The sequence below is a fragment of the Lithobates pipiens genome, unplaced genomic scaffold (assembly GCF_037356315.1).
Source record: "Lithobates pipiens isolate NorthernLeopardFrog02 unplaced genomic scaffold, aLitPip1_a1.2 Scaffold_25, whole genome shotgun sequence".
Taxonomy (NCBI): domain Eukaryota; kingdom Metazoa; phylum Chordata; class Amphibia; order Anura; family Ranidae; genus Lithobates; species Lithobates pipiens.
In genome coordinates this window covers 41210737-41222078 of record NW_027507787.1, presented here as the reverse complement: position 1 = coordinate 41222078, position 11342 = coordinate 41210737, and the positions used below count along the sequence as shown (strand labels likewise).

Here is an 11342-nt window from a genome sequence, read left to right as displayed (position 1 = left end):
AAAACCTTCCTTTGCTCTATCCAAATTCTTAAAAGACGTTTTGCCTTTAGTTACACATTTTGTACAGCAGTGGAGATATGGGGAATGGGTCTATGAAGAAGCTTCCCATGGGGTGTGGGCAGAGTTTTGTGGAAAATAGTTGGCATCATTATATAGATTTATATCCATAATTGGGACATGTGTTATGAGCCCAGGACGCAAAGCGTGCTAAACGCGTACTGCCACACATTTGTACTGATAGCAATAGAAAACGTGTCAGCAAATGCTCCCCAAGGTGCCCTCAGTGTAAATGGTGACTGTAGGTCAGTGACCTGTGAAATATACACTGCTGAGGGAAATGACTGGTCACAGTAGTAACCCATGCCAGGCACACAGAGCAGCTCCCTCCCTGAGTGCGGTGTCCTCACCCCGCTCCCAGCCCTCTCCCCGACTCCTCCCGTGTGAGGGGAGAGCCGGCGTGGTGCATGCTGGGCCGGGACATCCCCCTTCCCGCGCTGTGTGAGCCGCAGAGTCTGCGCTGCCGCCGCCATGTTGCCAGCAGCCGCTACCGTCAGCCTGTAGCCGTGCCCCGCTCGTGTCCTCCCTCTCCCCTCCCTCCCTCACAGCCCGGAGCCGCCAGGAGGAGGCCGCCTGAGTCACCGACAGCAGGGAGCGGCCACCCCAGCCATGTCCACCAAGGACGGTAAACACTCCACCACCGAGCGGGCGATTAAATGTGAGTGTGTTTGTATGTGTGTGTCCCCTCGGCCGGGGCTGTCAGGGGGAAGCCCCTCTGTCCGTCCTATATGACAGCTCTCGGTGTCTCCCCCTCCTCCTCCTCAGCTCGTAGGCAGCGAGAATAAAGATGGCGGCCCGGCAGCTGATGGCTGGAACCGAACTTGGGGGAGACGGAGGAGCCCGGCTGCCTCTCTTCTCCCCACCCACCCCCGGGCACTGCAAGGCCAGGCGGCTGGTGTAGACAGGCCGCGCTGTAGTCATGGCAACCACGCCGGCTGGCCCCGCGTTCCCCTGTGTCAGTGCTAATCATATGTATTTGTGCCGGCCGGGTCCTCCCTGCTTCCATCATAAGCGGATCGGAGGATTCCTGGCAGATCCCTGTAGCCGGGGGTGCAGCGGGCAGTGTGATTCCCGTGCACGGGGGATTCCTGGACGTGTTATTATTGGTAATCCTACTGGAGGGGGAGAGGAGGAGGGGATATTGACAGATTCCAGGGAGTACAGCTGCTTTCCCCTCGTGGACGGACACATCACTGCATTGATTTACAGCCTGTCACCGAGCCAAGGGGACTCTCATCATCACCTCTCTCTTCCTCTATAGCCCCATTGGGGGGGTTGTCATTCTGTTCAGTTTCTTTTTTAGAACCGTATGGAGGTCTTTGTGTTTTAGGGCTCATTTACACCACAATCCCTGTGTTCTCTGTGCGTTCTTGCATGTGCCTTTACAATGCCTTTTTGCGTGTTTTGGAATAATTTTGTCTTTTATTTAAATTTTTTTACTTAGTTGTAACTACATGCATTCGCTGTATGTTTCAGTGTTTAAGTAAATCAAGTCGATTTAAATCATAATTTTTAAAGAGCAACTGTCATCTCTGTCCCACAGCGGCTCCTTCTTAGACCCGCTGTTGACTCACCAACAGTCCCATTCACTTTAATGGGACGGCTGGTGACGTGGCAGTGATTAGTGACAAGGTGAGTGGATGCCCACTAACAGGTGCTGCCATGATGGATGTGAGATGACAAGTGCTCTTTAACTGTAAGGTCTGATTCTTGCTGGTAGTTAGAATCATTAATATTTGCAAACAAAATGAAGGTTTCCTATTTAGAATAACCAGCTGTCAGTTTGGTAAAATAGCAGTATCAGTACTGATTCAATCATACAGTTTGTAGTGTACATAGATTTGCAAACATTTGGGCTAGAGGAATATTTCAGAACTTTGGTGTATTACTGTGAAATTGTGTGGATACATCAATGCAGTGCATGTTATCTCAGCTTGGATTCATTGAATGAGTTTACCAAACATGTAAATATTGCAGAATACACAGCCTCATGCTACATAACTAAGATTTATATCCACCCTGGGAGCAATGCAGTGTGCTGTAAACTTTGCTCATTGAAATGTACATTCATATTTCTTGCATATGCCTTTTGTAGTGTGTTCATACTGCCTCTGGTGTAAGGGCTTGTTGTGCCTGGGCTCACACTATTGTGAACGCAGACAGTGATTCGCACCGCATTGCAGATCACATGCAATGTCTTTGCAATGGGAATTCAGACATACAATTTGCTGAACTCGAATTGGATTTGCAGAGAAATACTGCAGAAACCTTTTTTTTTTCCTACACTGGAATTGGATCGCAAGGGTGTTCACAACCATGCGATCTAATTCCTGTTTGAATTCATAGTTCGCACTGCGATCCAGTCTGGGGGTATCATTAACTTTGTATTGACACCCACACCTGTTAGCAGAGGGCAGTGTGAACTGTCTGAGAGGAAGATGTGGTGTGGGAACCTGCACTGCAATCTTGCTGGTTGTCGTATCGCAGTATTGTGAACCAGGGCTTGGGGTACGTTTACACCCATGACGCATGCATGTTGCATTTTTTTGTAAAGTGTAACATGTTGAATGCATTTTATGTGCATTGCCTTTTTTTTTTTTTTTAACAAATATACTTTATTTAAAGCAGAGCTCCACCCAAAAGGGGAAACTTTGCTTGTTTGCCTCCTCCCCCCTTATCTATAACATTTGGCACCTTTCAGGGGAAAGGGGGGACAGGTACCTGGTTTTGACAGGTACCCACTCCCGGGTCACTTCGCCGCGCCAAACTCATCAGGAATTCGTCAGGCCATTCACATGCGCAGTAGGCAAATGGCTTCGCTGCCGGATTTTCTTAGCCGAGATGGCAGCACCGGAGTGCCAACTGAATAAAACGCTGGATTCCTGGACAGGTACGTTTCCTAATATTAAAATTCAGCAGCTACAGTGTTTGTACCTGCTGACTTTTAAAAATATTTCAGAAGGAGCCTGGAGCTCTGCTTTAACCACTTCAGCCCCGGACCATTTTGCTGGCCAAAGATCAGACCACTTTTTGCGATTCGGCACTGTGTCGCTTTAACTGACAATTGCGCGGTCATGCAACGTGGCTCCGAAAGAAAATTAACGTCCTTTTTTTTCCCCCCACAAATAGAGCTTTCTTCTGGTGGTATTTGATCACCCCTGCGGCTTTTTGCGATATAAACAAAAATAGAGTGACAATTTTGAGAAAAACGCATTATTTTTTACTTTTTGTTGTTATAAATATCCCCCAAAAATATATAAAAAAAAACATTTTTTCCCTCAGTTTAGGCCGATACGTATTCTACATATTTTTGGTAAAAATATCGCAATAAGCGATTATTGATTGGTTTGCGCAAAAGTTATAGCTTTTACAAAATAGGGGATAGTTTTATGGCATTTTTATTAATATATTTTTTTTTTACTAGTAATGGCAGCGATTTTTATTGTGACTGCGACATTATGGCGGACACATCAGACATTTTTGATACATTTTTGCGACCATTGTCATTTATACAGCAATCACTGCTATACTAATGCACTGATTCCTGTGTAAATGACACTGGCAGTGAAGGGGTTAACCAGTGGGTGGCAGTGTAAGGGTTAAGTGTTCCTAGGGGTGTGTTACTAACTGTTGGGGGCTGGGCTTTCTTTTAGTGAACACTGATCTCTGCTCCAACCGCATGGAGCAGAGATCAGCGTCACTTGTTGCTTGACAGAATGGGGAGATGCTGTTTACAACGGCATCTCCCAGTTCAGCCGCCCCGTGAGACGATCGCGGGTATGCCCGCGGCGATCGAGTCCGCGGCACAAGCGACCGGACTCACGGGTGTCCTGACCAGCACGCGAGCAAATTCTGCCGACGTACATCAGCGTGCGCACGGAAGTGGTTAAGGTTGTCTTACGAGTAGCAGTGTGTTGCATTTCCGCATGCTCTGCAGTGCTCCTGAAAAATAGTATTTGGTGTACTTTTTTCATCACTGGGTAAAAGCAGTGTGGTGGTTTGAACTGCTTTGAGGGAATCTTTTATTTTTTTTATTTATTTTTTTTTTTTTTTTTTGCCATACGTTGGGAATACGTTCATAAATGCACCCCAGCGCTTCTGGTGTCAATGAACTCTTACACCACAATATCTGCGTTTACTATGCGGTTCTGCGTGTGTGTTTTCAGAATATTTTTTTTCGTTTGATTTCTAACTTCATGTACGATTGTGGTTTGTTTACATGCATTTGTGGTGCATTCTGGTGCAGAAAAATGCAGCAAGTTGTACTATTTTTAAATACACAAAAGTGAGTACACCCCTCACATTTTTGTAAATATTTTATTATATCTTTTAATGTAACGAGTCTGACGACACTGAAGAAATGACACTTTGCTACAATGTAAATTAGTGAGTGTACAGCTTGTATAACAGTGTAAATTTGCTGTCCCTTCAAAATAACTTAACACACAGCCATTAATGTTCAAACCGCTGCCAACAAAAGTGAGTACGTGAAAATGTCCAAATTGGGCCCAATTAGCCATTTTCCCTCCCCGGTATTATGTCGCTTGTTAGTGTTACAAGGTCTCAGGTGTGAATGGGGAGCAGGCGTGTTCAATTTGGTGTTATCGTTATCGTATCGTTACTAGAAGTTCAACATTTCACCTCATGGCAAAGAATGCTGAGGATCTGAAAAAAAGAATTGTTGCTCTACATAAAGATGACCTAGACCAGTGATGGCGAACCTTGGCACCCCAGATGTTTTGAAACTACATTTCCCATGATGCTGATGCTCTCTGCAGTGTAGCTGAGCATCATGGGAAATGTAGTTCCAAAACATCTGGGGTGCCAAGGTTTGCCATCACTGACCTAGACTATAAGAAGATTGCCAAGACCCTGAGACCCCTTTCACACTGGGGGTGGTTTGCAGGCGCTATAGCATTAAAAATAGTGCCTGCAAACCGCCCTAAAACAGCTGCTCCATTCACTCCAGTGTGAAAGCAGGAGGGCTTTCACACTGGAGCGGTGCGCTGGCAGGGCGTCGGGGAAAAAGTCCTGCCAGCAGCTTCTTTGGAGCGGTGAACTCACTGCTCCTCCCCATTGAAATCAAAGTGGCAGCGCTGCTATACCGCCAGCAAAACGCCGCTGCTGTGTTTTGCGGGTGGCTTTAATCCCTTTTGGCCACTAGCGGGGGGTTTAAAACTGCCCGCTAGTGGCCAAATAGCGCCTCTTTACCGCTGACACCCAGGGATTCACAGTGTGAAAGGGCTCTTAAACTGAGCTGCAGCACGGTGGCCAAGACCATACAGCGCTGCCAGCATTGTTGAAGGGGTGGGGGGGGGGGGTGTCAGCCTGTCAGTGCTCATACCATACGCATACCATACGCCGCACACTCATTAGATTGGTCTGCATGGCTGTCATCCCAGAAGGAAGCCTCTTCTAAAGATGATGCACAAGAAAGTCAGGAGGTTGCTGGAGACAAGCACACTAAGGATATGGATTACTGGAACCATATCCTGTGGTCTGATGAGACCAAGATAAGCTTATTTGGTTCAGATGGTTTCAAGCATGTGTGGCAGCAACCAGATGAGGAGTACAAAGACAAGTGTGTATTACCTACAGTCAAGCATGGTGCTGGGAGTGTCATGGTCTGGGACTGCATGAGTGCTGCTGGCACTGGGGAGCTACAGTTCATTGAGGGAACCATGAACGCCAACATGTACTGTGAACTACTGAAGCAGAGCATGATCCCCTCCCTTCGGAGACTGGGCCGCAGGGCAGTATTTGGACATTTTTCACTTAGGGGTGTACCCGCTTTTGTTGCCAGTGGTTTAGACATTAATGGCTATGTGTTGAGTTATTTTGAGGGGGCAGCAAATTTACACTGTAAGGCCCCATGTACACTGCTGCTAAACGAATGTTCAGAGGCAATTGGACACTTTTTTTCAACTGCCCCTGAACTCATTCAATGTTATCTTAGGTTTTCATGTACACAGGTCCGTTTACTGTCGTTTTTAGGCAGTTGCGTTTTATAGGCCTTTTTTTTTAAGGAAAAAAAATGAGCTCAGACGCCAAAGTTTCCGACACCAAATGTGTCTAAACGCAGTAACCGTGTTTAGCCGTGTTCCGTTTTTTATTTATTTATTTTGGGTTACTATCTGGGTTACTATCTGTCAAGTTAAATCATTCAGGAGAGGTTATAAAAATGTCCTGTGTACATGAAGCCTTAAAGAGGAAGTAAACCCTGATGAGTTTACTTCCTCCTTCATTCCCTGCAAAGCATAATGGACTACTATGCATCGCATAGTAGTCCATTATGTGTCACTTACCTGACACAGGAGCCAGCGAAGTCGCCGCTGTCCCTGTAGTCCGCCGCATCCATCTTCTTGGTGGGGTCTCGCAGCTCCGCCGCTGTCATTCGGCGAAGCCGTCACTCCCGGCGCATGCGCACGGGAGCCGACACGCGCGGCAGCGGAGAATGCCACGCTCAGTGCGCCTGCGCGCCACTGTCTACGGCGCATGCGCCGTAGACAGCGGTGCCTGTTTTCGGGCAAATATCTCCTAAACCATATAGGTTTAGGAGATATTTCTTGGACCTACAGGTAAGCCTTAATCTAGGCTTACCTGTAGGTCAAAGTGGTTTGTAAGGGTTTACAACCACTTTAAAGCTGTACACTTAATACTTTACATTGTAGCAAAGTCATTTCTTCAGTGTTGTCGCATGAAAAGATATAATAAAATATTTACAAAAATGTGAGGCATGTACTAGAGCTGCAACTAATGATTTTGTCTGTCGACTAATCTAGCGATAGTTTTTTGATTAGTCATTGACTATAACGATTATTTCTATTTAATTTTTTTACTTAATCTAGTGTTCTGTTTTTTTTTTTTTTTTGTTACCGTAGTTTTTTTTGATTAATTAATCCTTTGGATAACTTTATAAAAAATAAGTACATAAAAAGTAAGATAAAAGAATATAACTACATACATATATATATGTATGTAGTTATATTCTTTTATCTTACTTTTTTATGTTCTGTTTTTCTTTTCTGTTCAGAAGTTCATGAATGTTGATAATTTATTTTTATTTTTTATAATGCTTTCTTTTTTTTAAGGTGGGGGGGACAGTGTCAGTGTGTTTTATTTTTTTATTTTTTTGTTTTTTAATTATTTTAAATTTTTTTTTATTTATTGCAATTTTTTTATCAACCCTGTTGGGGGGGCTGTGGTGAGATATCAGGGGTCTTAACAGACCTCTGACATATCCCATTTGAGACAGGGAAAGAGACACAGATTCCCCAGTCCCTTTCCAATGTTTCAGTTATGTGAATGGACAGTCAGTGGTCACTGACTCTGTCCATTCAGAAAACTAAGGAGCCGGGTTTACCGGCTCCTACCTCTGCTCTCCATCCTGAGATACCGAGGTGGGCGGCAGCACGGAGGGGGAGAAGAGCGGGGGACAGATGCACGGAGGGGGACACGGAGAAGAGAGAGGGGGACAGCAGCATGTAGGGGGGACACCCATGGAGAACAGAAGGATACATGGTGCAGCATGGAGGGGGACAGATGAACGGAGGAGAGAGGGAGACACGAAGCAGCATGGATGGGGACAGATGAACGGAGGCGAGAGAGGGGCACAGATGCGCGGAGGGGGACACGGAGAAGAGAGGGGGGACAGATGACCGGAGGCTGGAGGGAGACACGGAGCAGCATGGAGGGGGACATGGAGAAGAGAGGGGGACAGATGAACGGAGGCTGGAGGGAGACACGGAGCAGCATGGAGAAGGATGGATGGGGACTGGAGGAGGATAGGGGACAGTCAGCGGTGATCGTGTGTGGGAGAGAAGCACCGCGCTGAAAGGCGTGGTGGGGGTGTATTGACCTGCAATTCCCAACGTGTGACACGTCAACGTATTTTTGTAGTCGACTTAATCGATTACGTCGACTCGTTGTGGCAGCTCTTGAATGTACACACTTTTGTGAGATACTGTACATCCTTTTTTTTTTTTTTTTTCTATCCTTTTATTTTTTCCCCATATGCGTTTGTACTCCATTCATACTATGTTCAAAAGGGCACCCAACTGCATCCGGCATAGATGAGCCCGAATGTATTGATTACACCACAATCTGTGTGTTTCTGCATTTGCATTGCTTTTTTTTTTTAATTTTTTGTTTTGTTTAATTGCATCTCCCCCCCCCCCCCCCAGTTGCATTAACGCTTATTTGCATAAATTCATGCGCATTTTTACATGAAAACGCAATTTTTTAAAATGCATATGAAAGCAGTGCAATGGTGTAAACTAGGCTCACTGAAATAATACATTTTTCTTGCATGTGTGTTTGTACTGCTTTCAAAAACACACCTGACTGCATCTGGTGTAAATGAGTCCTAAAGGCAGGATTGTATGTTTGAATTCTCACTGTGTTTTATGTTATGGTGTTTCGGACACTTTTAGGAGATTCTTTCCATACGTGTATTCAGACTGTTGTCTGTGATGTACTCGCCTGTCCATATAACTCGTCTGGGTAAATATATAATCCTAGCTGGAAAACAAATTCTGATTTAAACATGGTGAAGGGAATTTATCAAAACTGGAGCAGCTGCACATGGCAACCAATCATGTTCTAGCTTTATTTTTCTAAGCTTACAGGAGAAGTCCAGCCTGAGCTTTTTAGGCGGGGCTTCTCCTATGGGTCACAGGAGTGCTCTTTATTTTTCACTCCTGTGACCCATTTTCATCGGAGAGCGGTCTGACGTCAACAGTGGAGGCAGCGCGTCATCCCAACTAACATGTCTGGATCCGCCAGCTGCCTTGATTGATGGCAGTCTCAGCGAGCCACTGAGATGGCTGCTCCTTGCTCCTCCACAGCTCAGTGCTCCAATGAGCGGAGAAGAGAGATGCTGGCTGACAGTCAGTAGCTCTCCTCTCGGCAATCTGAAAACCGAGCCATCGCACTTGGCTCCCAGTGCAGAGACGCCGGGGGACAGATACCTATGCGGATGGAGCATCAGATCGATGCTGTAAGTATGAAACTAAATAAAAAAAAAAAAAAAAAATCTCTTTTAGTTTGAAACTAAGGGCAAATCTTTTATTTAGTTTTGGATAGATTGAAGAACACCTGTCAGGTTTTTTTTTGCTCTCTGTGCCCCTCTTAGTGTGGCTCACCCTCTCAATTTGTCCCATTTTCTGTTATCACTGAAAGTAAATCCCAAATCTTCCAGTGGGGACATTAGTTGTGATGACAACCAGGGATTCCCTCACTTTGGATGGATTTTGTTGGTACAGGAAGTGAAGGGAAATCCTCCCATTGGGACACAGATGGGAGTAGCGACACACCTAAAAGGCACCACACTTAAGCTTAGTACACACTGTCTGAATGTCGGGCGACATCAGCCGATTCAATGAAAGCCATCTGAAATTCAACTAGTGTGTATGGCAGCCGGTCCGAACGGCCAGCTTCTGTCAGATGTGCATGCTGGAAAACCAGCAGTCGAGCAGATCCCGATCAGTGTTCAGTCACTGGAGTGTTCTGGCAGGGGATGAGGGCGTCCCTCCTGTCGGAGCACAATTGCTCAGCAGGGGAGATCGCTGTACTAACATTGGGTAGTTAGTAGGGCTGAAAGAACTAACCGATTATGAAATTAATCGATTACTATTTTCATAATAGAGTAATCGCCCAGTAACATAATGAGGTTAAAATAAACTAAAATGAGCCCTTTATAGTACAAAAAAAAATCAAATAATTGCTACTGTAAATATTACAGTTCTACAGTAAAAAAAAATGAACCCCTTACTGTAGTGATTATCTGCTTTTTGTACTATAAAGGGCTAATTTTTGTTTTTTAACCCCATAGACCTGGTTCACAGCTAATGTGTTTTTGGTGCTTTTTGCAGAAATGCACTACAGTTAATTTACATGGTTTCCTTTGGGACACGTTCACATCTATGCTTTTTTCAGGGACACAAACCTGTGCTTTTTTTGGTTCAATATACTTCAGTGGAGAAGCTGCAGAAAAGCATGTAATGTGTTTTTGCAGCAAATGCAAAAATCAAAACGCAGAGCAAAAAGCACTGCAGAAACGGATTAAAAGCAAACTGCATAGGTGTGTACTGAGCCTTATGCTGGCCACACGGATCAATTTTCAGACAAGAATATTAAGTCAAAAAATCTTTGTACATTCGCTGAATGAAAGAATGTTTGACATTTTCACTTGATTTTAACATTTTGTTTTTAAAACGAATGTAATTTCTGAACGAAAACTACATACACTGTCTTAAAATTCCTTTGACCAAGAAGTTTTCTATTTCCAAATTTTCCTGTCACTGTGGTTGAAAATGAACGTCAATTTGACCCCACTAACGATTAGAGAATAGAACGAAAGTTCTTAAAATGACTTTTTTTGAAGGAAGAAATTGTTTGTTTTTTAAACAATAGTATATCAGTAAACTAATGGTATATACAATATATCACTTCTGTTTGTTATTCTCAGAGTGTATTAGAGATTTTGCTCTCTAACCATATAGTTGGTTATTTAGATTTACCACTACATAGAGATATTTAAGAATAAATTGCCTTTTTTTAACTTTGAATATTTAAGTAAATTATACACTGCACCTTTTTTTTCTTTAGGTTATTAACCGATTAATCAAAACAATAATCAACCAATTAATCGATTTTGAAAATAATCGTTAGTTGCAGCCCTAGTAGTTAGCACAGCGCCTCTGATTTTAAGGGTACTTTCACACTAAGGTGCTACAGCTCTAAAAATAGTACCTCTCCGGTGTCTAGCGGCCGAATAGCACCGCTAAAACGATGGTAAAGCGGCACTAAATATAGCGCCGCATTACCGCCAATGCCCACAATGCTTCAATCTGAAAGTAGCCTTACTGTGAGGTTTTTTCGTTCAACTCAGCGGGTTGAATGAAAACATGCTAGTAAGGTGTACCCTTCACAAGAAACCTCTGCTGTGTGGCTAGTGTCTTTGTGAGGTTTGGCAGCCCTTAAAGCATATCTAATCCTAAGAACATTTTTAATAATGTTACAACTTATTGGTCTTTAGATGTGGTGGCCACATTATTATTCCTTTATTTTAACCTGTTAATCCTGCCATTAACACCCTCTCTTTTTAGGGTGACAACTGTACAGAGCATTATTGTCACTCTAGGGCAAGGAATGTTTTAGGACTACATAACACCTCCCTCTCTCCTCCAAAATGATAGAAGTAGGGAATAATGCTAACTGATAACTTCCTGTACTCTGTTATCAGCTCACAAGCTTTCTGGCTGGATGAACAGCTCCCCCCCCCC

At 44.2% G+C, this 11342-nt stretch overlaps 1 protein-coding gene across 8 annotated transcripts in view; it reads left to right on the top strand.

Moving 5' to 3' along the window:
- Positions 1-468: 468 nt before the first annotated feature.
- PPP3CB (protein phosphatase 3 catalytic subunit beta) overlaps positions 469-11342 on the top strand; it is a 139650-nt gene continuing 128776 nt past the window's right edge. For 3 of the 8 annotated variants that reach the window (XM_077454355.1, XM_077454353.1, XM_077454351.1), the window contains exon 1: positions 470-715. In XM_077454355.1, the coding sequence (XP_077310481.1) occupies positions 667-715 (49 nt within the window). In that variant the 5' untranslated portion in view covers positions 470-666. Of the gene's footprint in view, positions 716-11342 lie in introns of all 8 variants that reach the window. The other 5 variants (XM_077454358.1, XM_077454357.1, XM_077454356.1 and 2 more) reach the window with 4 other exon arrangements.